The 27,430-nt window shown below is 45.1% G+C and overlaps 2 protein-coding genes and 1 long non-coding RNA gene across 3 annotated transcripts in view; all 3 read left to right on the top strand.

Annotated features, from left to right (window-relative positions):
• Positions 1-84: 84 nt before the first annotated feature.
• Positions 85-11,151, top strand: LOC310868730 (butyrophilin subfamily 1 member A1-like; the record flags this gene model as incomplete). The annotated part of the gene is made up of 6 exons (XM_083779190.1): positions 85-223; positions 5,036-5,249; positions 6,775-6,917; positions 10,012-10,314; positions 10,768-10,798; positions 10,872-11,151. Exons 1-6 carry the CDS (start codon positions 103-105, stop codon positions 11,149-11,151), a joined length of 1,092 nt encoding a protein of 363 aa, XP_083635316.1. The 5' UTR covers positions 85-102.
• A 2,323-nt stretch (positions 11,152-13,474) lies between these two features.
• On the top strand, positions 13,475-14,092 carry LOC310869176. Its single transcript, XR_014570133.1, has 3 exons — positions 13,475-13,578; positions 13,857-13,907; positions 13,995-14,092. It is a non-coding gene; the product is annotated as an uncharacterized lncRNA (long non-coding RNA).
• Positions 14,093-14,185: 93 nt separating this feature from the next.
• The window catches only part of LOC310868729 (protein NLRC3-like), a gene marked incomplete at both ends in the record, with an annotated part of 171,643 nt that continues 158,398 nt past the window's right edge, over positions 14,186-27,430 (top strand). Inside the window, one exon of the mRNA XM_083779189.1 lies at positions 14,186-15,825. Coding sequence (XP_083635315.1) covers positions 14,186-15,825 — 1,640 coding nt within the window. The remainder of the gene's footprint in view (positions 15,826-27,430) is intronic.

Below are 27,430 nucleotides of genomic sequence, written 5' to 3'. Positions count from 1 at the left end.
AACTGGTCTTTCTTGTTCGACAAACCGCGGCTGAAATTGAAACTAAATGTTTCAACAACAACAACGTGTCTAAAACCCAAAAAGAGAGAAGGCTACAACAAGATGGATGTCTGCTCGGGGTCCGTGTTGTTCACAGTAAACACAGTTTTAATGTTAAAGTCTCGGATGTGGTTGAGTTTCTACATGTTGGTGGTTCTGTTGAGCTGCAACACACCTGTGACAGGTAAGACTTTGTTTACATTTACTATATTTAGACTTTACTATACGGTCTGAAAACTAGACCTTTTCAGGGTGTGGCTGTTTTAACAAGTCGTGTTGATTCGTCCCCAAACGGATTATTCCAACTGGACTTGAATTAATTCGCATCATAGTTTTTTTGTAAAACAAAAAGTGGGTTAAATTCGTTTTTTTGTTCCCGTGTGTATGTGTGTGTGTGTGTGTGTGTGTGTGTGTGTGTGTGTGTGTGTGTGTGTGTGTGTGTGTGTGTGTGTGTGTGTGTGTGTGTGACCCTTGTTTGTACAAGGGTTTCATATTTATTTATAAAGCTTTATTATTGTGTGACTGTCTCAGAGTCTCATAGTTACAGACCTGTAAGGGTCCATTTGGTTCCATGTGTTTCACTCTCATATTTACAGACCTGTAAGGGTCCATTTGGTTCCATGTGTTTCACTCTCATAGTTACAGACCTGTAAGGGTCCATTTGGTTCCATTTGTACACTCATACTGTACATGCAGTTACAGACCCGTAAGGGTCCATTTGGTTCCATTTGAATACTCAGTTACAGATAAGGCCATATTGTGAGGTCCCTTTTCGTTCAGTTTCGTTCCCTCGTCATGGGCACTACACATTCAATGCATTTTTTCATAGATAATACCCTTCTGGACTTCTGGTTAAAAGTTCTACTCATAATATCCTGCGGTATTTTGTCACAGGCCAGAGATGTATATAAAAGTAGCCTATATAACCAAAAAAACGAAAATCTTGTGCTGCTTGTAATATTTTGGCAACACAAAATCTTTCTCAAATGTCATAAATACATATACCTAACATCTGAAACAAGTACTGGTGCCATAGTTTACTCATATGTGAATCTAGATCATGAAATGTAGCAAATTTGTTAAAGAAAATGCTTCAACTTAAGTGATTGGCACACAGCACATGAAGCATACACCTAGTAAATGTAGCCAAAAGCTTATATTTCATACATAAACATTTTCATAACCTACTTTGTAATGAAAGGTAGAAAAGAAAAGCAGTGCACCTCGGCCCACAAAGGCTACAAATCTATCAAATTGTTACCACACCCCCCTAAATTGAATAATGCAAAGAATGGACAAGACTAAAGACAAATGCAATAAAGGTCAGAATTATTACAACATATGGTATGAAACATTTATTCAAGTATCACAAAGTGTCACAGCATCTGACATTAATGTACAGCTGGCGACCTTTGGGGTCGCCATCGCGACCTCAATGGCTGCTAACTAAAACAGTTTTGGCTGTAAAACCAGATGAGCTACACATGCAAACTTTGTGTCCGTCATGTTTTTGGACCAATACAAACACGTTGGAATGTTTATCATTATGATTGGGTGTGTCTGGAACCCTATGGGAAAACGAGTGAACTTTTGAAAACGTGTCTATTTTAAACACATTGAAATACTCTGATGTATGATTACATCGAAGAACACTCTAATATACACATTCCTATTGATACAGATAAGAGTATTAAATAATGAATGCACAAAATCTCTGTACGTGCATATACAAGTCCATCCATGTCTGTGTCTCCAGCCGTCCATCATGGGTGGCTGTGGCTCAGGAGGTAGAGCAGGTCGTCCAATGATCCCTGGGTCGGCGGTTCGAATCCCGGCTCCTCCTGTCGAAGTGTCCTTGGGCAAGACACTGAACCCTACATTGCCTCCAATGAGTGGGTCGGTGTGAGCTCGCCACCGTCGGTGTGTGAATGTGGGAAGTGAGGACGCTGGCGTCGACTGTTCGCCGCTTCACCTCCCAATGAATGAATGAACCATTGTAAAGCGCTTTGAGCACTCATTAATATTATCTAGTAGACGTATCTCGAAAATCGTTCAACCGACCAACTTCAAACTCGGCATGTGCGTTGCTGCTGACTCCAGTTACATTTTTATGTCCGATGTCGAGTTGATTGGATAGGTAGTTGTCCAGAACCACCTACAGTATGTACGCCCAATCGCCCATACATAGGTGTTGGCGTAACAGTATAGTATAGTATAGTATAGTATAGTATAGTATAGTATAGTATAGTATAGTATAGTATAGTATAGTATAGTATACAGTAGATCTAGTCTACTGCCTTCATTAGAGCTATGGGACTGTTGTCTTCCTGCGCTCGCATTAAATGCAGACCAGCCTCTCCTCTGTTGCGGAAATATAAATACGTTTTACCTATACTCACCAATACAAAGGCGGCTTGTGTTATTAGAAAGCCTACTTTCCACTCTGAGCTCCCCACCACATGTATAAAATCGTCACTCACCGATGGTGAGTGACTACATTGGCCCCCTTCAGTTTGCATACCAGGTGGACATTGGGTTTGATGTTTGATGATGTCATCTATTCTACATGCTAAACAAGGCATTCATACACTTGACACCCTGGGCAATACAGTTAGAATCATGCTTTTTTTTAAACTTCTCCAATGTCTTCAAATCCTATCTATCCAGTCACAGCTGCTTGCAGAAGCTTGTGTTGATGGGGGGGGGGGGGGGGGGGGGGGGGGCATGGTTTGGTGGCATGGCTCTAAGATCTAAGAATTTCTCGGGCATACTGCAGTATGTGAGACTGCAGGGTTGTCTGTTCAGAGGTGTAGTGGCAACATTCCAAAAAACAAAACAAAAGGAATGTCAAAATATCCACCGCGGGGTCTGAGACCAGAGCCATTGAGTCATTTAAATGCTACTTTAAAGGAGAATTCCATGCTAGAAGGCTTTCTTACCTTTCTTTGTAGTTGTTACGTCCCCATCAAAGAGGTCCAGGTGTTATTTTGTGCAAAAGCTCCTTATTGGCTATTTCTCCTACCATAAGCCCTAAATGAATTGCATTGAATTGAATGGGAATTGAATGGGGCTATGGGGTGTTGTGCTAATTCGCTTATTTCCATCGCTCAAAATTATAATTGTTTTGTATATATCCTCTCTTCATAATGTAAATAATAACCCAAGCGGCACACTTTACTACTTATTTCGATGGAAATAGGCGAATTAGCACAACACCCCATAGCCCCATTCAATTCCCATTCAATTCAATGCAATTCATTGAGGGCTTATGGTAGGGGAAATAGCCAATAAGGAGTTTTTGCACAAAAAAACCACCTGGACCTCTTTGGTGGGGACCTAACGACTACAAAGAAAGGTAAGAAATGTAAGAAAGCCTTTTAGCATGTAATTCTCCTTTAAATGCTTAGTATGACCTTTCACTGCTTTGTCTCAACCATTACTCAATGGCTCTGGTCTCAGACCCCGCGGTGGATATTTTGACATTACGTTTTTTTTTTTTTTTGGAATGTTGCCAGTACTGTTGGAGCAGCCATAAACTAAACGGGTTCATCTCGATGTTCTGGGCATCTTTGTAATGTTAGTGTTAGTAAAAAGCAGGTCGAAGGGTATTATCTATGAAGAAATGCATTGAATGAGTAGTGCCCATGACATGGGAACGAAACTCATTTTCTAAGCACTTTTTCATGGGTCCCAACACGGCCTATATCCTTCTTTACTCTATGGCAGGGTTCCCCAATAAATTTTCCGCTAATTGGGGAACCCTGCTCTATGGTGAGAACAGACTCCATTTTCAAACCAGACGGAATGTTAAGGATTGACAGATCAGGTTGAAAATTATCACCTGTTTATTTTGTGTGTGTGTGTGTGTGTGTGTGTGTGTGTGTGTGTGTGTGTGTGTGTGTGTGTGTGTGTGTGTGTGTGTGAACCAAGGCTCATGTTTTAAGTTGTTATTAGAGAAAGTAAAAGATGAGTGTTAATGATTCTGAATCCATTCCAAGCATTAATTTAGCAAAAAATATATTAATGGGAGGAAAACGGCCATAGCCGTCATCACAAATGTGATGAGGTCAGCACATATGGCCGGATTTATCTTATTTAGGATTAGGTGATTTAGGCCCTAAGAACTCTACGTCTCTGTCAGAGCAGGGATGGGCAACTTTGACGATGGAGAGGGCCACTATAGTTCCACACTCACTCCAGAGGGCCACTATAGTTCCACACTCACTCCAGAGGGCCACTATAGTTCCACACTCACTCCAGAGGGCCACTAAAGTTCCACACTCACTCCAGAGGGCCACTATAGTTCCACACTCACTCCAGAGGGCCACTATAGTTCCACACTCACTCCAGAGGGCCACTATAGTTCCACGCTCACTCCAGAGGCCCACTATAGTTCCACACTCACTCCAGAGGGCCACTATAGTTCCACACTCACTCCAGAGGGCCACTAAAGTTCCACACTCACTCCAGAGGGCCACTATAGTTCCACACTCACTCCAGAGGGCCACTAAAGTTCCACACTCACTCCAGAGGGCCACTATAGTGCATATTACTGTTGTAGCAAAAATAGCTGATCTACAAGCTCAAAACACGTCGCACTGCGACACATTTTGAGCTTGTAGATCAGCTATTTTTGCTATATTTTAACTGAAATATTAATATTAGGTCAATATCAACTGGTGGCCCGGCTGGGGGCCACCAGTTGATATTAACCCCACCCAGTTGATATTAACCCCACCTTCACTTAATGTGGCCCTCAGGTTAATATCAACTGGTGGCCCGGGGGCCACATGAGGCCCCCACCTTCACTTAATGTAGCCCTCAGGTTAATATCACAATACTGAGAAATGATTGATTACTAAATGTTATTGTCCTTTTTTATGTCCAATATATTTGTTTTTAGTTCATAAAGTTAACATAACTATAAAATAATCAAAATAAAATAAAATAATTCTAAATCTTTTAATTTTTATTTTTATGTCACAATCCCTTTAAGAATCTAAGGTGATTGGATTTAGCCACGTGATTGGCTCCTCTCGACCCGTGCTGGTCGGTGTGGGAGGCGTGGCCATCCTCCCATGTCACATCGACCCACCAATCAGCATGCAGAGTTGGGGAACGGTGAAGTGGACCAGAGACGACCAGAACCTGCTTGTCGTCGCTGTCCAGTTGGGGCAGTACCTCACCGAGGACCAGAACCCGGCTTACAAGTACTCAATTGTTTTACTTTAAGGACAACTTTAGTTTTTATCAACCTAGGTTCATGTTTTAGGTTATTAGACAAAGTAAAAGATTAGTGTTACATTTTTCTTCATTTGCTGCTTTCTTTCATTTTAGGGATTTTAGCTGTTTTTAACAGGGGGGCGGGGGCATTTGAGCATGGGGCTAAATATGTATTTTTTTTTACAAAATGTTGTAGTGATTCATTTTTTTATTATTTACTATAGTCCTACTAGACCCCAAGAAATTACATCTGGCCACAAAAGATCACGAGATCTACTGAATGTGTCAAACTGACATATTTGTGTGGCTTCCCCCCAGTAGGCCTCCTTCACATTCAGTAGATCCTGTGATCCACCTTCACATCCAGTAGATCCTGTGATCCACCTTCACATTGAGTAGATCCTGTGATCCACCTTCACATTCAGTAGATCCTGTGATCTTTTGTCGCCAGATGTAATTTCCTGGGGTCTATTAGGACTATAGTAAATAATAAAAAAAGAAATCACCATAATATTTTGTAAAATAATACATATTTAGACCCATGCTCGAATGCCCCCGCCCCCCCTGTCAAAAACCGCTAAAATCCCTAAAACGAAAGAAAGCAACAAATGAAGAAAAATTAACACTAATCTTTCACTTTCTCTAATAACAACCTAAATCATGAACTAGCCTACTTCATTGTAACAAAGTAGGCTAGTTCTAAATTGTACTATATTGATATGATATATGATACATTTTGTGTATATATATTATATATATTATTATTATTGTATAATATGATAAAATGATACATATAATAGTTGTACTAAATTCGTAGGGATGTCCCAATACCGATACCGATAACAGAGAATAACATATAATAATAATAAAAAAGAAAAGATATCTTACATTGTATTTTGAAGTCCACCGAGCGGAAATAGGGTTTATAGCTATAGCTATATATCTGGTGTTGTGTTTATAGCAGACCCCTCACTCAAATGTGCCCTTGCAGTTTGGGCAACTCCAAAGCAAACTCCACATGTCCCAACATTATATTTACCTGCCCTATACCCCCGTGTCGGATCGCTGGTTAGACTGGCATATTTGCCGATAACGATATGACCCAATATGACAAAATAAGGGCCGATCCGATACTTTTGCGATACCGATAAAGTATCCGGGACATCTCTAGTGTAAAAGTACAAAAGTATCTGCATCAAAATGTACTATTGAAAATAGCCGATCTACAAGCTCTCAATGCGTCGCGTTTCCAAATGGCCAGAATGTATAGGGTTGAAGTGGTTAATGTATATGTATTCTAATCAAAATTTAAATCTCCAAAGTAGTAACTAAAGTTTTCAAATAATTGTAGTGGGAGTAAAAGCACGACATTTTGGCTCTGAGATGTAGTGGAGTAGAAGTAAAAGTACCGGTAATTGGAAATACTCAAATAAAGTACAAATACCTCAAAATTGTACTTACTTACAGTATACTTAAGTAAAATTACTTATAGTCGCTTTCCACCATTGACAGGCAGAGAGCGACCATGTTCCTGTCGGATCTGTCCGGGGGTGTCATTTCCTTGAAGCTGTCCAGGGTCAGGCTGTCGGACCATGGAATCTACCGCTGCTCGGTGCCAGAGATGGGCATGAGCGCTGACATCCAGCTCGACGTTGGTAAGACCTGTTCTTTGTTAACCAAATAATGTTTTTATTTTATTCTTTAAGACGGTGGGTTTTCAACAAGGCCCCATAATGTATTCGGCTTTTGAGCCACGAACTTTTGAGCCACTAACTTTTAAGCCACTAACCCATTTGATGAGGTTTAGCCTCTCAGACCCATTTGATGAGGTTTAGCCTCTCGGACCCATTTGATGAGGTTTAGCCTCTCGGACCCATTTGATGAGGTTTAGCCTCTCGGACCCATTTGATGAGGTTTAGCCTCTCGGACCCATTTGATGAGGTTTAGCCTCTCAGACCCATTTGATGAGGTTTAGCCTCTCAGACCCATTTGATGAGGTTTAGCCTCTCGGACCCATTTGAGCCACGGAACCTTCATTTGAGATTTGAGTTAATTTGAGTGTCCGTAGATTATTGTTTTACCGCAATTCTTTTTCTCCACGATTTTCTTTTTCACGTGGATTATTATTACTGTGCATGTTGAGTAGTAAGTAAGTAAGTAAGTACATTTTATTTATAAAGCACCTTTCTTAACAATGTTACAAAGTGCTGTACAATGAACACAATAAAATCAATCATAATTAAAACAAGCAAATAAGAACAACATAATCAAGTCAAATAACATCAGGAAAATGTTTCCGAAATAAAAAAGTTTTCAACAAACTCTTAAAAATATTTACAGACTCAGCGTTTTTTAAAGTGCAAGGCAGGGCGTTCCATAGAGCAGGTGCAACTACTGCAAAGGCACGGTCACCCATTGTCTTTCGCTTAGTCCCAGGAACCATTAGGAGGCCTTTGTCAGAGGATCGCAGGGATCTCACATTGACCTTGGGGGGCAGAAGATCACAAATATATTTGGGGCCAGTCCATGTAGGGCTTTAAAAGTAGTTAAAAGGATTTTTGGGCAGCCAATGGAGTGTGGCTAAGACTTTCGACCTCATGGTATCAACTTTGTCTAGGAAAAATGATAAAAAATGTTCACAGTCCTCATCAGAGAAGACAGGAACTGGAGGAGGGGCTGGGTTGACCAAGGTGTTGATGACGGAAAAAAGGCCTTTTTTTTTTTTTTTTTTTATGTTGATTAAATTAGAGTAGTATGAGGTTCTTACATCCTCGATCTTCTGATTAAAGGCAGTCAGGAGTTCCTTCATCTGAGTGAAATGAGCAGTGTCCCTGGATTTTTTCCCATTTCCGTTCTGCCTGTCTACATTCCCTTTTAAGGCTGCGGATGTCGTCATTTATCCATGGGGAAGAATTGACAGAGCTAACACATTTCTTTTTTGTTTTAAGTGGGGCAACTAAGTCTAGGGCAGATGAACAAAGAGTGTTAAAGTGGGAGACGAGGTCATTGGTGTTGGTTGGCATTAAAGTGTCCTTAGAGAGGTCTAAGACAACAGAGGAAAACTTAGTGACAGAGGAATTATTTAGATGACGAGAGGAGGTTAAACGAGTGATGGGTTGGGTCTCAGCAATAGAATCAATGTTAAAAACAATATATTCACCTACACTTAGGATGTTGAGGTTCAGGCCTTGTGTATGGCCTTGATTGTGAGTCGGCCCGGAAACATGCTGACTTAGGTTGAGTGATTGTGTCATGCTCATGAACTCAGTAGCTGAGTTGTTGTTGGGATTGTCAATATGAAAGATAAAATCACCAATCAGTGACAAATTATCCACTTTCACAACAACCGAGGATAACAATTCTGAGAATTCGATTAAAAACTCGCTTTTAGAGCCTGGTGGACGGTAACACAATAAAACAAAGAGGGATTTTGTGGAACCAATTCTAAGTAAGAGTGCTTTGAAGGTTTTGAAAGTATCTATGTCCACAGAGCGACAAGTAAACCGCTTGGAGAATACAGCGTCTAAACCGCCTCCACGGCTGGAGGTCCTAGGGGAGTTAATGATGTTGCAGGCAGTGGGACAGAGCTTGTTTACATTATCTTTTTCTTTCAGCCACGTCTCTGTTAAAAACAGAAAATCAAGGTGGTGAGAGTTAAAAAAGTCTCGTAAAACAAAAGGCTTATTGCAAACTGACCTCACATTGATTAAGGCCATTTTAAGTGGAACAGACTTAGTGGGAGGAGCTAAGGGGAGGCAAGGAATGAGACTAAGGTTTGATGGAATGACTGTGCGTGGAGTGGAAATTAAATTGAATGGAGTGGGTCTAGTCCTGATGAGAACGGTGATGGGCAGAGGGCAGGAGAGGGATGTGGAGTCAGGGGTCAAGAGGTCAAAGGGGATGGAAAGGGAGAGTGGAATATCAGCATGATTTTCAAGAGGATGCTCGTTATTGCAAGGTATGGAGACTATAGTGGAATCATGCTGTGATAGGCATCATTTCTTGAAGGCAACATGGCGGATGAAATTCATGGTGAGCTGTCTAATTTCTGTAGTATTTGGGTGAAGACGGTTTGTAAAGGTTTTTTCTAGTCCAGAAATTGTCAATGAAGCCATGACCCGTTGCAATACAAAAAGCTCTTAGCCATTCCTGCAGACTGTGAAGCCTGCTAAAGTGCTCGGCGCTCTTGGACAGGGCAGGGATGGGGCCAGAGAAAACACAGGTTTTGTTGAGACACTCGATGCTGGAGTACAGTAGTGCATCCCGTGGACGCAGAGGTTGTTGGTGTATTGCGGCCCAAAACTATAAAGTGCGTTTTGGGATGCAAAACGCACTGATATATTCTATGAGATTTTCAAGATTAAAAAAAAGCAGATCTACAAGCTCGTAGCGGGGCACTCGGTGCTGCGCTACGATAGCAGATCTACAAGCTCTGCTATCGTGCTTAATAGCAGATCTACAAGCTCGTAGCGCGGCACAAAGATTGTGTCTCAAATCTTTGAATATATATATTCTTTCAGAGCGAAAGTTTTTAACTAAAATCTTTGCTTCTGTGGGGTCCCTGGAACAACATATTTTCAGATGGGGGTCGGCGGCCAATTACATAATAATTGTTGGGGTCCTTGACATGAAGAACGTTGAGAACCGCTGACATAGAAACAGGATTGTCTGAAAACTGTCAGGATTTAGAAAACATTTGTAGAATCGTCCTCAGGTCTAAATGGGTTAATACTGTATGTAATTATAAAGCAACCCATGAGGTGACGTACCTTCCACCACGAGGCAGAGGCATCCGCGTGGAACTGCTTCCAGACCACCGCTCTGTTCCTGAAGCCCTCACCAGCATCCTGTGGCTGCGCGGAGGCAACCTGGTAGCGGAGTGGTATCGGGGTCATGGTCTGGATTACTACGGGACGTTTAAACACCGCTCCACACTGGACCCACACACCGGACGGCTGGTCATCCACAACATGACCGTAGAAGACATCGGGTGGTATTCTGTGGAGATCAACGGCAGACTTCACTACAAGACTTACCTGCTTAAAGAGATGAGTAAGTATGACTCACAACAAGACTTACCTGCAGTAATTGTGATCCGTCTTCATTCTGTCTCCTCAACAGAGAGAGTCCCACATCCAGACCTGACCATCGTGGCACCATGTGACTCATTCTGTCTCCTCAACAGAGAGAGTCCCAGATCCAGACCTGACCATCGTGGCACCATGTGACTCATTCTGTCTCCTCAACAGAGAGAGTCCCAGATCCAGGCCTGACCATCGTGGCACCATGTGACTCATTCTGTCTCCTCAACAGAGAGAATCCCAGATCCAGACCTGACCATCGTGGCACCATGTGACTCATTCTGTCTCCTCAACAGAGAGAGTCCAAGATCCAGACCTGACCATCGTGGCACCATGTGACTCATTATGTCTCCTCAACAGAGAGAGTCCCAGATCCAGACCTGACCATCGTGGCACCATGTGACTCATTCTGTCTCCTCAACAGAGAGAGTCCCAGATCCAGACCTGACCATCGTGGCACCATGTGACTCATTCTGTCTCCTCAACAGAGAGAGTCCCAGATCCAGACCTGACCATCGTGGCACCATGTGACTCCAACTCCAGCAACTGCACGCTGCACTGCATCGGAGACGTCACAGAGTCGGCCGTCACCTATCGATGGAGGTTCCACGATGAGAAATGGACTCGACCCAAACCCAACGAGACCAGGTTCTACAACGATGAGGAATGGAGCGGACCCGACTCCTGGACGGTGACGATTAGCAACGACGAGGAAGGGAGAAAAGTTCAAAGAATATCCTGTGCGATAAAGAACTGGTTCAGTGTGGAGCACAGCGAGGCTGTAGACAACCCGCTTTACAGTACGTAGTTTACTGATTGTGTGTGCGAGCGCGCTTGCGCGTGCATGCGTGCGTGCGTGTGTGTGTGTGTGTGCGTGCGTGCGTGTTAGGGGTAGTTCAGATGTTTGGACATAAAATGAACCCTGTCTAATAAGACAAAGCATTCCATACGTTCCATAGGGCTAGACCATGCAAGGACACATGGCATCATCAACTTGCAACAGGAGTTCCCCCTATTGAGTGAAAGATTATCAATTTATGAAATAAAAAAAATATTTTAGGTGTTTTAGTTATAGAGGGCAATTATAATGTATTAACACACTTTGGGCGGGAACCCCTTTTGGTGTTAGCATTATGTTATGCTTTAGCTATTGAAAAATAGCGTGCTACGAGCTTGTATGTCTGCTATTTTTGAAAAATTGAAGAACGACTGACATAGAAACATAGCTTTTTCAGAAAACTGTCAGGATGTAGAAGACATTTTTAGAATCTGATCTCAGGTCAAAATGGGGTTAAAGCTGTAGGACATACTGATCATTAATATAGTGGTTGTTGTCCATCCATCCATCCATCTTCAACCGCTTATCCATAATCGGGTCACGGGGGCAACAGCTCCGCCAGACATTCCTCTCCAGAGCAACATTAGTGACTTCCTCCTGGGGGATCCCGAGACGTTCCAAGGCCAGTGAGTCCATGCGTTTCCTCCATCTGGTCCTTGGTCCAGAGCTCTGCACAGATCAAAAATAAAAATAATAATAATAATCCGTGTCATTTTACCGGTTCCGACCGGTTCCGAAAACATTTCTAAAGAGGAAAACTAAACAGGAAACGTAGTCTTTCTTAGTCACAGACTGTAACTTAACAGCGTGTGTTCATGGTCAAGAGAGAGAGCCAGTTTACCCCCCTGCCGACGGGCACGCTCGCTCACACACACATGGTTTACATCCATGTTGTTAAATAACAGGACACACATTGCCCAGGGGCTTCCATCCATGTTGTTAAATAACAGGACACACATTGCCCAGGGGCTTCCATCCATGTTGTTAAATAACAGGACACACATTGCCCAGGGGTTTCTATCCATGTTGTTAATTAACAGGACACACATTGCCCAGGGGTTTCTATCCATGTTGTTAAATAACAGGACACACATTGCCCAGGGGTTTCCATCCAAGTTGTTAAATAACAGGACACACATTGTCCAGGGGTTTCCATCCAAGTTGTTAAATAACAGGACACACATTGCCCAGGGGTTTCCATCCATGTTGTTAATTAACAGGACACACATTGCCCAGGGGTTTCTATCCATGTTGTTAAATAACAGGACACACATTGTCCAGGGGTTTCCATCCATGTTGTTAAATAACAGGACACACATTGCCCAGGGGTTTCCATCCATGTTGTTAAATGACAGGACACACATTGCCCAGGGGTTTCCATCCATGTTGTTAAATGACAGGACACACATTGCCCAGGGGTTTCCATCCATGTTGTTAAATGACAGGACACGCATTGCCCAGGGGTTTCCATCCATGTTATTAAATAACAGGACACGCATTGCCCAGGGGTTTCTATCCATGTTGTTAAATAACAGGACACACATTGCCCAGGGGTTTCCATCCATGTTGTTAAATAACAGGACACACATTGCCCAGGGGTTTCCATCCATGTTGTTAAATAACAGGACACACATTGCCCAGGGGTTTACATCCATGTTGTTAAATAACAGGACACACATTGCCCAGGGGTTTCCATCCATGTTGTTAAATGACAGGACACGGGACACAGCTAGTAGCTAGTAGTACAACCCTTGTTTACTAGTCCCCGGAAGTCTGATGCATGCAAAGCATGCTGGGCCTTGTAGTCTATGGCACACATAGCCCTACTGTCACACATCATGTCTCCTCCCATTTGCCAGCCATGCCAGTGGTTATCAAAGTGCGGTCCGGGGACCCCCAAGGGGGTCCTTGAGGGGTTGCTAGGGGGACTATCATCATTGAATCCTATTGGCTGGGCTTCAAACGGCCATAACTCCAGTTTGCAGCATGCTAAAGGTCCCAAACCTCATGGGTGGTCTTACAGCATGCTAAAGGTCCCAAACCTCATGGGTGGTCCTACAGCATGCTAAAGGTCCCAAACCTCATGGGTGGTCCTACAGCATGCTAAAGGTCCCAAACCTCATGGGTGGTCCTACAGCATGCTAAAGGTCCTCCCACAACTCTATGAGGGGGGTGGAGCTAGATGGTGCAACCCGGAAGTTCACTTCCTGTTTTACTAGGAAGCATTCGCAGGGGAATTAAAATAATGTTCAGAGATTTTCTTTTCTATTTATGTTTTATATTTCTGTCTTTCAGCTCCTAAAGGACCAACAGGCAGAGGACAAAGAAAGGGCATTATTGTTACTCTCTTCATGTACGCAGTAGCACTGGCAACTTTAATCTGGAACAAGAAACCTCGTGAGTCTTTAATTTATTTGTAACTAGAATTATTTACAATCTATATTGATATAAATCCATCCATCTCTGTGTCATTATGTGAAGACGAGAATGATCCTATAGTGTCTCCTCACTGACCAATCACTGTCTCACATCTCACTGACCAATCACTGCCTCACATCTCACTGACCAATCACTGTCTCACATCTCACTGACCAATCACTGCTTCACATCTCACTGACCAATCACTGTCTCACATCTCACTGACAAATCACTGTCTCACATTTCAGACATTTCAGCTTTGACAGAAGAAGAGAAGAAAAGACGACACAGAGCCGCCAAACTGAGAGGTGTGTGTGTGTGTGTGTGTGTGTGTGTGTGTGTGTGTGTGTCGAGAGACAAGGCTGTTAAACATAGAATTGCTTTGTTCGCTACAGGTCTGTTGAAGAGAACACCAGGATATCGTCACATCACTGACTATGAAGAGCAGCTTCAATGCAACATGAACAGCACATATCTGAGGGTAAATTTGGGCACACACGTTTTTGAAAACGTCTTCGCTCCGCTCTACAATGTAGACATCGAAAGAACAGACATCCACCGCCATCATGAGGTCAGACAGATGGAGATGAAGAAGGCAAGAGAGGAAATCCAACTCGGTCAAATCTTCAAAGACCTTTCTGGACGAATCATAAGAACAGTGCTGACCGTTGGCTGTGCAGGAATTGGGAAAACGTTCCTCTTACACAAATTTTTGTTTGACTGGGCCAAGAGATGTTTCCCCCAAGACCCACACCTCGTGTTCCCGCTCAAGTTCCGGCAGTTAAATCTGCTCAAGGGACAGAAGTTTACTTTGGCACAGCTAATTCACTGCTGCATCAAGGAAACCAGATTTATCGAGGAAGACGTTCTTAAATGTATCTTCACTAAATTGCAGAAGTCAGGAGACTACAGCAACAGCGCCTTCAAAATCATGTTTGTTCTGGATGGTTATGATGAAAATAATTTCCAGTTTGATTTCATCAAAGAAATTGGCCTCATGAATGTCAACGACTCTTACCCAGTAGAAGATCTCCTTGTAAATCTCATCAAGGGGAAGCTCCTCCCCTCTGCTCTCATCTGGATAACCTCGCGACCTGTAGCAGCCAATCAGATCCCTAAGGAGTTTGTAAACAGGATGACAGAAGTACGAGGGTTCATCAGAGATGACCAGAAGAAGGAGTTCTTCAAGAAGACGTTTAGTGATGAGAACCAGGCCAGTTCAATCTTCTTACAGATCAAAGAATCAAAGATGCTCCTCACCATGTGTGAAATCCCAGTCTTCTGTTGGATCCTTGCTACCGTTGTGAAGAACATGGTGAAGAACATGGGGACGACAGTCAGGCTGCCCAAAACCCTGGTTGAGCTGTTCTGCCACTTCCTGATGGGTGAGATACAGCGGCAGAATCCTGAACAAGGCGAGGCAGACAGAGGGAAGCTCATAAAGTATGCAGGAGAAGTTCTTCTGAAGCTGGGCCAGCTGGCGTTTCACCAACTGCTCAAAGGCAACATCATTTTCTATGAGGAGGACCTGAAGGCGTGTGGTCTTGATGTGAACGTGGACTTGAAGAACTTGGGCTTTTGCACAAGTTTCTTCAAAGAAGACGATTTGTTCTTCCACAAAACGGTCTACTGCTTCGTTCATCTGAGCATCCAGGAGGTTATGGCTGCAGTCTACCTGTCCCACTGTTTCACTCAGAAGAACACGGAGGTCCTGAAGACATTCCTGGGAGGCCGCCGTTTCAACAGTGACATTTCCCTGTCTGACTTCCTGAAGGCTGCTATGAAGATAACCATGCAGAGTAAGAGTGGTCAACTGGACCTCTTTGTCCGCTTCCTTCATGGTCTCTCACTGCAGTCCAACCAGAGTCTGTTAGGAGGCCTGCTGGGTCAGACAGATAACAGTCCAGAGGAGATCCAGAGAGTCATCAACAACCTGAAGGAGATGAATGATCGTTATGCCTCTCCTGACAGATGTGTCAACATCTTCCACTGTCTGATGGAGATGAACGACCCGTCAGTCATTCTGGGGATCCAACAGTACCTGGAGTCAGAGAACAGCTCAGGGAAGGAACTCACTGTGCCCCAGTGTTCAGCTCTGGCCTCCATGCTGCAGATGTCAGAAGAGGTTCTGGAGGAGTTGGACCTGCAGAAATACAACACATCAAAGGAGGGGCGACGGAGACTGGTCCCAGCTGTGAAGAACTGCACAACAGCCAGGTTAGTAGTGTCAATGTTAACATGTTAGATCACTATATACTTCATTCATTCATTCATTCAAAGAGAGAGACCCTCACTTAATATTTATATATTAGTATTGCAATCCAATTCAAGTGTGATTTGTGTTTAGTATATTTAGTGACATCAGGGTGATTTTGCCATGGCATGCGGTCGTACAGACTGTTAATCTGTTGACAGAACATTTCTTCACTTCACTGCCATTTCACTATCAAGGACCACACCACCAATGGAAACATTTAACCATTTATTGAAAACAGGAAGGAAGGGCATGGTTATGAGTACGACGGCAGGGTGATCGGCGGCGTCTGGGATTTAAGCCGAGGTGGGGAAGCTTCGGGGATCCGGCATGCTCCCGAGGCACGTCAGACCCCCAAAAGCTTCATTAAAGGAGACGAGATGGGGCGGCCTTCGGATCTTGCAGATCTGGTCTGATGTAACGGAGATATGCCTGGGAGGACCAGAGGCCCATGGTTTGGATCAGGTGGTCGGGGATGCTGTTACGGGATGAGGGGGTGGCTGCGCCGGTCCTGAAAGAATGGCCTGAGTAGTGTGTGGGGGAGATACCGGAGGGAGCAAGTATGTTGTGGAGTTGTTGGATGAACCACGTCTGGAGGCAGCGCGGCCGGACTTGAAAGTGAAGGGGGATCTGAAGGAGAATAACTCTGGGACTTCTGGTATGGAAGGTCGAGGGCAGTTTGGAGGGTTCGGGATCGACTGGTTTCCGGGGAAGAGGACGGGTGAGCTTAGCTTGAGGTTAGGGTAGTCTTGAGTGTTTGATGTAGTCGACCTGGGGTTCGACTGACGAAGGGGGGGAGCGGTATCTTGAGTGGAGAATTCATATGCGTGTGACCGGAAGGTCTGTGGCGAGGGGCAGGTGACGAGGGACTCGTGCAGGTTTCTGGAGGTCGATGGAGATGAGGTGGATGGTGGCGACGATGAGTTGGTTTGGTTATGGGAGTGGCGAAGTTCTGCCGAGCTGACTCGACTGTTGATGATGTGGATCCGGGAGGAGTGGAGAGCAATGTTCCCCCTAACGTGCGCCTGTGCGCGCGCGCGCACATGGCCAAATGCTCTCGCGCACAACTGAAATCTGTCGCGCACAGACACCGACGCTGGTGTAAAAAAAGTTTTCTTTAAAAGAAAAAAGTGTTCCCCCCGAGTATCATCTACATTACAGTAATAATACCTATCCCGAGTCGACATTTGCCCACACTTTATTTCTATTTACGTCAGTTTATTTAGATTACACACACAGGCGAGGCGACAGACAGGTCTCCTCCCCTCCTTTTTTGACTCTTTGCTCTCCTCTCCTCTCCTCCTGTGTATACTGCGCCCAGTGCGCCGTCTGCGCGGCGAGTGAGGAGTGAGGACCTTAGACGTAAGGAGCAGGCAGCACTGCAGTGCAGTCAGTGTGTGAAACCCCAAGAACCAGATAAGATCGCGTTGCGCCTTGGACCCGTGCGTTGATGGGACATTTAGATTTAAAAGGCGAACGGATGGAAGTGCGGCTGTGCGCAACAAGGAGAGGGGGAATAACGTTAGCTTCGCATTAGCTGGTTAGCTAACGTTGTTATCACTACAGCACAACAAGCCTCCGCTGTCCAGTGTACTTGTGAATGAAACAACATGTGGAAGTTAACATTAATCTCTAGCGGTCTAGTCCCATATGGAACATCTCTCTGTAATTATTATTATTATCCAATCTGTTAATACAGCTTTCTTCAATCAATCCCTCTGCTAGCTGGCGTAGTAGGGGCTGTTGACGTTCGACAATCTGAGAAACTATAGGAGTTGACAGACACCAACAAACTCGGTCTTAGTGTGTGTGTGTGTGTGTGTGTGTGTGTGTGTGTGTGTCCCAATAAAGTGTTTACGGTTTCTCATGCCCCCCAAGTAATGCACAATTAGTAGGCTATCCATATACCAGTCGTTCTCAACCTGTGGGTCTCCACATGATTTGGGGGTGGGGGGAGGACCCCAGATGACAGTGAAGTGACAATTTAAGGACTTTTAAGACTTTTATAATACCTCAAAGGCTCTAAAAGAAAAAATACCATTACTGCATCAAAAGTAATCAGCAGCAAACCATGCTATAAAAACTGGTCAAACTGGTGAAAATAGCCGATCTACAAGTTCACAACGAGCTGTAGATTGGCTATTTTCACAATATTTATCTGTGGAACCATTCTGTTGCTTGTCTGGGTGGGGGGGTCCCCAGTTCAAATATGATTACTTTGGGGGGTCACAGCCTGAAAAGGTTGAGAACCACTGATAACTGAATATTTCTAAAAAATGCTAGCCTACCACCTTGATATAAAATAAAAAAATTGTAACTTGCGTAACCTTATGTAACTATTCATTGATTCACTCGTATACCAAAATCCATTTGGAAAAAAGAAAAAAATCACACCTTTGTGAAGTGAGGGGCGCTCACTTCGCATTATGTAACGTTTGGATAGTTGGTGTCAAGGTGACGTATGTTTGCTCAGTAGTTGCTGATGTCTGCTCAGGAGGTTTGAGTGTTTGCTCAGACCGAAAAATAATTAGAGGGAACATTGGTGGAGAGACTGGAGAAAGGCGAGGTTTCCGGGTTGAATGTCGGCGCCAGACGCGGGGAACTGGAGTTGGATCGGGGCCTGCATGGAGAGGCGCGACGTCTGGACTTGCTGTCGGTGAAGGCGTGGAATGACCGGAACGTGAGTGACGTGGGGGAGGAACTGATGTAAACCTGGGTGCCAGATGAGATGGCCCATGGATGGCACGGTAGACGGAGTGGGAGCGGCCTGTGACGACGATATTGATGGCGGCTGTGTTGTCCGAGTGGATTGGGATTGATTGGTGAGACCATTCGTGGCTCCTGCGGCTCCGGGGTTCGTCCGCCGGCGGACCATCTGGTGCTGTAGAGACCCCCAAAATCGGCATAAAGAACGGCTTCTGTGGATGGGTTAATGTCTTGCGGGTAGGTGAGGTGGTCTTCGTGGAAGGAGATGCCGTTCCAGTGGGCGAAGAGACGGAGCCGGAGTTGAACCTTGTGATGACAATGGCGAAATTAGGATGGCACGGGCAGAGAAGGCGTTTGGCGTGGCTGGGTTTGGGGCGGGGGAGACGGGTCCAAATGAGCATCGGACCACCGCGTGGGCTGATTGAGGGATACCGGATCGTGAAGGATCCGATGAACGTGGGACGAAGCTGTTCGAGGGACAGCCTGGAGGTGACGGATACGGGTGGGCGAGCGTCATCAGATGCTTGGGAAATGACCTGGAGGTGATGGGTCCAGGTGACGTTGGAGTGTGGTGTCGGATGCTTGGGCCGTAGCTTGTAGGAGTCGGATCCCAATGAGCATCTGGTAGGACCTGCTTGAGGAGATAGCTAGGTGGTGGGTCCGGGTGATCCTGGGAGGGGGGAAGGCACGCTGCACGGAGGGAGAGGAGTGTTGTGCCGGGGGAGACGACGCTGACCCGGAGGAGAGGCGCGCTGTGCCGGGGGATGACGCTGGCCCGGAGGAGGGGGGCGACACTGACCCGGGAGGAGGGAGGCACGCTGTGCAGAGGGGGACGACGCTAGCCTGGAGGAGAGAGGCACGCTGTGCCGAGGAGACGACACTGGTTGGGAAGAGAGGCACGCTGTGCCGAGGAGACGACGCTGGTTGGGTGTGTTGAGGCACGCTGTGCCGAGGAGATGACACTGGCTGGGAGGACGGGCACGCTGTGCCGAGGGAGACGACACTGGCTGGGAGGACAGGCGCGCTGTGCCGAGGAGACGGTGCTGGCTGGGTGGGTTGAGGCACGCTGTGCCGAGGAGACGATGCTGGCTGGGAGGAGAGGCACGCTGTGCAGAGGAGACGACGCTGGCTGGGGGAGAGGCACGCTGTGCAGAGGGAGACGACACTGGCTGGGAGGACAGGCACGCTGTGCCGAGGGAGACGACACTGGCCCGGAGGAGGGAGACGGCGCTGTGCCGGGGGAGGAGGAACTCTGGGCCGAGGGCTGGGATGAACGGCAGGGGGTAGTGGCATCTCGGTGCCTGACTTCCCGTGCTGTGGACTGCTTCTGTAGACTGTGATGGACGGCGGGGGGTAGTGGCATCTCGGTGCCTGGGATGAGGGCGGGGGGTGCGGCATCTCGGTGCCTGAGATGAGGACGAGGGTGCTGGCATCTCGGTGCCTGAGATGAGGACGAGGGTGCTGGCATCTCGGTGCCTGAGATGAGGACGAGGGTGCTGGCGTCTCGGTGCCTGGCTCCCCGTACTGTAGCGAACTGCCTGTGTAGACTGGGATGGGAGCAGGGGGCGCCGGCATCCCTTACCGGGGCTGATGGCTGTCTGCGGCTTCTGTGGGCAGTAGGGGGCGCCGGAATCTCGGTGCCGGTGATCCCTGCTGGGGCTGGCTGATGTCGGTCTCGGCGGACAGTAGGGGGCGCTGGCGTCTCGGTGCCGGCGGCCCTTGTTGGGGCTGGCTGACGTCTGTGGCCTCTGTGGGCAGTAGGGGACGCTGGCGTCTCGGTGTCGGTGGCCCTTGTTGGGGCTGGCTGACGTCTGTGGCCTCTGTGGGCAGTAGGGAGTGCTGGCGTCTCGGTGTCGGTGGCCCTTGTTGGGGCTGGCTGACGTCTGTGGCCTCTGTGGGCAGTAGGGTGCGCCGGCGTCTCGGTGCCGGCTGTCCCTGCTACGGTTGACTGATGTTGCCTTCTGTGAACGGTAGGGGCGCCGGATCTCGGTGCCGGCGGTCTATGCTGGGCTGACTGATGTCTGTGGCCTCTGTGGTCAATAGGGGGCGCCGGCATCTCGGTGCCGGCCGTCTCTGCTGAGGCTGGCTGATGACGGCCTCTGCGGACAGTGGGGGGCGCCGGCATCTCGGTGCCCGACTGCGATATCTGCAAGACAGGAATGGGCTCGGGGGAGAAGAAGAAGGCATTACGTGCTGCCACCAGAATAGAGGCCTGACAGTTCCCTTCGACCGTATTTAGCGATGATAATTAAAGAAAACCGGTCTTTAGTAGCAACTTGAGTTAAGCCTGGACCCTGACCGCTGCAGCTGCGGGGGGGGGGGGGGGGGGGGGGGAGATCCGGTGCCGATGACGCCACTGTTTATGTGTTTGCTTTAATTTAATCAATCAATTTAATAGATTTTTTATTGATGAATTAGTATATTTTAATTTGAGGTGCGAGTCGTGCAAATGACGTGGGCCGAACGAATCCCTGTTGGGCGAATGAGTGTGAAGTGCAATGACTGTTTGATGAATTGGACATGGTGGACCCTGTTGTAAACAAGTATAATGCTTAATTGGGTCGTCCACTCACGGTTAACAGTCTTTGTATTGAGTTGTGCTTGAAATGTACTGTAATTCTGCTTATAAATAAATTATTTGCTTATAAATTCTGTTAATAAATATTTCGATGTTTGATGGTGCTGCGCTCATTGCATGTTCCTGTGTTGCCTTGTGATGATTGGGGGCGCGGCATTATCTGGGATCTAGTACTTCGGTCTGATATACAACATGAGTGTGGGATGTTGCTGTGTTGTTATTATTACTCTGAGTTTGAAAGTAAAGAAGAGTTGTGTTAACCGTGTCATGGTCCACTGATTCACAAGCACAATAGTTACGATAACAATCGCTGGCGCGCGATCCGCGGAGAATGGGGACAGCTGCGTGCTGACCGCCGATCAATCAATCAAACCAACGAACAAATGATGATACGAACCATACGAGGGGAAGATACGATCATACGAACCATACGAGGAGTAAGGACTGTTTGGAGCGACGATGTTGGAACGGCCGTGGCAGATGACGGGAACGAAGAGAACGCATTCCTTCCATGGATGTATCTATACCTGGCCTGGGACTTAATCTGAAAGCTACAACTGATGGGTAGAAAGGAGGAACCGGCTTGAGGTGAGATGAATGAGCCGCCGGCCGAGTAGTTGTATATCACTGCACTGTCATGTATTTCTGTTGTTGAGTTTGGCGACTTGGCGTTGCCGTTGCGTGTTCTCGCGACGAAAGCGAGAACGGGGGGAGAACCAGGGGTTGGATGGGTTGGTTATATATGGGTGGAGGTGGCTTGATTGGAGGTGGCTGATAGGAGGTGGAGGTAGCTGCATCGGACGTGTGGTCCTGATCCTGAATTTCAGTTATCTCTAACACCATAGAGTGGAACAACAGCAGCGAGTTGGGATTGTTTTCATTATTTAATGTTTGTATTACAATCAAATGAGAACAGTGGAAAGTTATGAGCACATTTAAATATGTGTTATATATAATAATATGTGTTACTCACTGCCCCTATTTGCTTAGTTAGAAAAGTATCCAAACACACTCACACACACATTTCAGACAGGACCACAGGGAACCTCCTTGACAGTGAACATGGTCTGTTCTGCTTTGATCATCTCTGATTTTACATTGAATCTGTAATTACAGGCTTGTTGACTGTGACCTCAGAGAGGAACACGTTGAAGTTGTGGCTTCAGCTCTCAGCTCCAATCCGTCCCATTTGAGAGAACTGGACCTGAGTGGAAACGGCTTGAAGGATTCTGGACTGGATCTGATCTGTGCTGCACTGAAGAGCACAAACTGTTGTCTGGAGACTCTCAGGTCAGATTCATTTAACATTTTTATTTTTATTTGGTTAAGTAAAGTTCTGTTATAGTAAGTGCTTATAATGTAGTTATGATGGTGGTAGTATTTGAAGAGTGGATGAGGTTAATATCATGGTAACTCACACTGACCATAATATTGATAAGATGCAGTGACTAATGTATGTAGTCTTTATGCTGAGATACCACATTTAAAACCTAAACACCTCTGAGTGGTTCAATGTGTTTTGTTGTCAGTGTCATCCCCTAGTTTTGAATGATATTTATATTAACTTTTTCGCTGCTATCTACGTTTATAAAAGTAGCTAGGCTAACGGTACCTAATGGTGCTAACTACGCGTACAGTATGCTCGTAGACAACCGTATACTCCATATATGAAAGCGTGGTAGCATAGCTTAATTAACCCATTTTGGTGTTTTAAACATTATGTTATAATTTAGCTATTGAAATGTGGCGCAAATCATTGAATATATATTTCAGAGCAAACATTTTTAACTAAAATATTTGCTTCTGGGGGGGTCCCTGGAACTACATATTTTCAGATGGGGGTCCGTGGCCCAATAGAGAGAATTCTGGGGGTTCTTGACATAAAAAAGGTTGAGCACCACTGACATAGAAACATAGGTTTTTCAGAATAATGTTAGGATTTAGAAGCCTTTTTTAAATCAACCACAGTCCAAAATGGGCCAATAGCGTTTCTGTGCTTGCTCAGTATGAAGAAAGTGTCCAGAGATATGAGGGACTGAGACAGACTATCCTTCAGTAGCCAGGCTTTTATTTCCGTTCGCATCGGCAGAGTAGAGAGAGAAAGACGGACAGACTTGTAGACTCGAGAGTGTGTGTGTGTGTGTGTGTGTGTGTGTGTGTTCGTTCTACAAGTGAAAGCAACAGAGGGGTATTATTAGACAAAGTCTGATTAAATAAATAAAAAGCTGCAGTAAAACATGTACATAAAAACCCAGACTATTTTATTATCAGAATTGGATCACCCTCCCTTGGACTAGAAATACAATTAGCTCACCCTCCCTCTGACTACAATTAGAAAGGCATCACCCTCCCTCTGACTACAATTAGAAAGGCATCACCCTCCCTCTGACTACAATTAGAAAGGCATCACCCTCCCTCTGACTACAATTAGAAAGGCATCACCCTCCCTCTGACTACAATTAGAAAGGCATCACCCTCCCCTATTTTCCTCCAGGCCCCCCTTTTCATAAAATTCCAAGTGGTCCCTTAGAACATGCCAATGTGATCCACATTCAATGTGATTCACATGCAATAATTCACATGCAATGTGAATCACATTCTCTCTCTCTCTCTCTCTCTCTCTCTCTCTCTCTCTCTCTCTCTCTCTCTCTCTCTCTCTCTCTCTCTCTCATCTGGTTGTATTCTTCATTTAGACTGGAGAACTGCTGGTTGTCAGAGAGATGCTGTGAAGTTCTGGCCTCAGCTCTAACTTCTAATCCCTCCCTCCATCTGAGAGAATTGGACGTGAGTCTCAACATGGTGAATGAGTCAGGAATGAAGATGCTGCTCTCTGCTGGGCTGGATAATCTCAAGTGAGTAGACCCTGTTGTGGAGCCCGGTTTACAGCAGAACCTTTTACTATGTGTGGGTAATGTTTGTGGGGCATCACCACTATTTTACTATTTTCAGACATGTGATGATTGATGCATTGTTGTTCTACTTCCTACAGAGTGAAACACTGTAGTGTCAGCTATAGTGGATACGTTGTGTTAGACAGTCAGACATTGATGCATTGTTGTTCTACTTCCTACAGAGTGAAACACTAGTGTCAGCTAGTGGAGACGCTGTGTTAGACAGTCAGACATTGATGCATTGTTGTTCTACTTCCTACAGAGTGAAACACTGTAGGCTAGTGTCAGCTATAGTGGAGACGTTGTGTTAGACAGTCAGACATTGATGCTTTGTTGTTCTACTTCCTACAGAGTGAAACATGGTGGAGAAGATCGGTTCAATCCTCATCTCATTCAAGGACGTGAGTATCTCTCACTATTGACATTTTATACAGAGTTTTTTTTAACACCTACTGTATAGTTTGGTAGACTTCAGGGCTGCAGTTGTAACATTGTTGGCTGGTTTTGCTTTCACATTGTAGTTGGTCAAGCGCGTTACGCAGTCTGGCACGCAGTGCATGTTCAGGCGTGTGCGTGTTGCAGACAATTACAGCCTTGGCTGAGAGATAAAAGCCAGTCAATAGAAATATGTGGGAGATCGGAATGACAAACACTCACTCACGTGTTCTCACTCACATATTTGAATGTGGGCCAGATATGGTAGGCCTGAGGCCTATATTGCTAGGCCTGAGGCCTACCATACCGGCCTGACCGGTCAATAAAATAATGCTGAATTAACTAGCTTGTATTGGTAACTTTGACTGCACAATAGCCTCCCATTTAATCTCCTTGTCTAGTAGTCCGGCAGTCGAGGTTGACGGGTGGGAATATAGTCTTTTTTTATTGGCCTAAAATATTGTCTATATACATACATTCATGAATCCACTTGCTGACCGGCTGAAAGTATTGGGCTTTTTTATAGGGGTTTCTTGTGACCATTAACATCCTATGGCAGGCAAAGATGTCAAACTTCCATTATGTTTTAACCCATTCTGGGCGGGAACCCCTTTTGGTGTTTTAAGGCATTATGTTATACTTTAGCTATTGGAAAATAGCAGATCTACAAGCTCATAGCGCGGCACTCGGTGCCGCGTTATGAGCTTGTAGGTCTGCTATTTTTGAAAAATCATGATAATGTCCCTCAAATCTTTGAATATAAATTATTAGAGTGAACATTTTAACTCAAATCTTTGCTTCTGGGAGGAGGGGGTGGGGGGGGGGGTCACTGGAACTACATATTTTCAGATGAGGGGGTGGAGGCATGAAGTAGCATGTGACATGTCAAATAGCCATAGCCACTTGCCCAAAATGTGCTGACCTCATCACATTTGTCATGACGTCTATGGCCATTTTTAGCCCAAGTAGTGTATTTTGTGTAAAACTAATGCCTGGAATGGATTCAGAATCATGAAAACCCCTTAGTTTATATGTCACATGCTACTTAAAGCATAAGGGAAGTTTGTTTTTGACACAATTTTGCCTGCCGTAGAATGTTAATGAAAAAGAAAGCCCAATAGTGACCAGTGTTGTGACTAACGCCCTTACATCGCGTTACGTTACATAACGTAATTACTATTTGCAGTAACTTGTAACCTAACGCTTTACATTCCCCATTCCATAACGGCCTTATAGTTATTGTGCGAGCGTTACCCGCGTTATGGCGTTATGTCAACTTATGTGATCAGTGAAAAAAGTCTCGCCATGCAGCTCCGTGAGTATCATACAAGCGTCTCTGTGCTGCTGAAGTGAAGGGGCCGGGGGCAAATAAAGTTGTGAATCGATATAATTCAACTAAACTGCGGGAGAAACACAGATGTACAAGCCCAACACGCTGGGCATTGCGACGGGTAGATAACTTGTAGATCTGCTACTTCCAGCGCAGGAAGGGCGCATGCTTTTGACGCTATTTAACTATGCATTCAGCAGCCAGTGACAGACTCACAACACAGAAGTTGACAGAACACACGCGCACTGCAGCAGACGGAATGCACAGGCAGATCCGACACAAATGTATTGCACACATCTTTGCTTTGCCTTTCATCCACGCTTCCATAGCCTTTTAAATCTTATTTCCCATCCACGGGCACAAGCAACGTGATATCAGCAGCTGCAGCTTCCATCCGATCTGTGGTGGTGTTCTGCAGTGTTGACGAGGGAAGCTACTAGCTAGCATGGGAGCTAACGTTAGTTTCCATCCCCTTCCCCAACCCCTCACAGTCACACTCGCTGCTGCGTTTACACGGGCAGACTGTATCGTTGCGTCTGCCCGTGTTTAATGGTCAGGGTTTCAGGCAGGTTTCAGGCAGACCTGTCAAAACGATGCACTTCCCAAAACAGACAAAAAGAGACATGCCACCACCTTAGAGTATAGGCCACCACCTATAAATTCAAACCCACCTCTGGAATATTGCTATCTCATTCCACAGTTTTTCTCTAATAAAGTTGTTTTTATTTGTTTTCTCATGTTCTCCTTGAAAAGTGTCTGTAGTACTCAGAGAAGCTTTATATAAATAATATTATCACTATTATTATTACTACTTGTTTTATTGCCTATGCTTATGTAGAAAAAAAGCTCACTGCTCGATCAGGTCAAATAGGCCTATTGATATGCGATTAAAATGAATTAATCACAAAGCCTCCAATTAATTAGATGTTTTTTAATGAAGTCCCAAGTCTCCCAACCCTATTCTTTATAGATCTAGCTTAAAAAAAAAAGTTCCTATATTCGGTATTCGGTTTCGGCCGTTTTTTATTTTATTATTTTTTAAAGTAAAGTAAAGTAAAGTAAAGTAGTTACTTTCATAATTTAATGTAAAGTAAAGTAACAAATTACTTTTTTAGATAAGTAACGATAACTATAATTCCTTACTTTTTAAAAGTAACTTCCCCAACACTGATAGTGACAGCTGGTCAGCAAGTGGATTCATGAATGTATGAATATAGACAATAGTTCAGGCCAATAAAAAATACTGTGTGTGTGTGTGTCACTGTGTTTGTCTCTTCTGCCGTCTGCAGGACTTTCAAATTATTGTAAACACAACATGAACATATGCATATCGCATATGCATATCGCATTCTCGGTGAGAAATATTTCGGAGTAAAAAAAAGAAAGAATTATAATAATAATAAATAGGCCCAGGCCGTAGCGTAACGGTCTGGGCACCGGACTGGTAATCCAGTCGCAGTGTGCCGCGGGTTCGACTCCCGGACCCGACACGGCCTTTACTGCATGTCATCCCCCCATCTCTCTCCCGTTTCCTGTCAGCCTACTGTCTGTCCCTTCAAAAATCAATAAAAGGCGTAAGCCGCAAAAAAATATCTTAAAAAAATATAATAATAATAATAAATAAATATAATAATAAT

The sequence above is a fragment of the Protomyctophum parallelum genome, assembly GCF_964188405.1.
Source record: "Protomyctophum parallelum genome assembly, chromosome: 13".
In the NCBI taxonomy this organism is placed as follows: Eukaryota; Metazoa; Chordata; class Actinopteri; order Myctophiformes; family Myctophidae; genus Protomyctophum; species Protomyctophum parallelum.
This window is presented reverse-complemented; position numbering and strand designations above follow the sequence as displayed.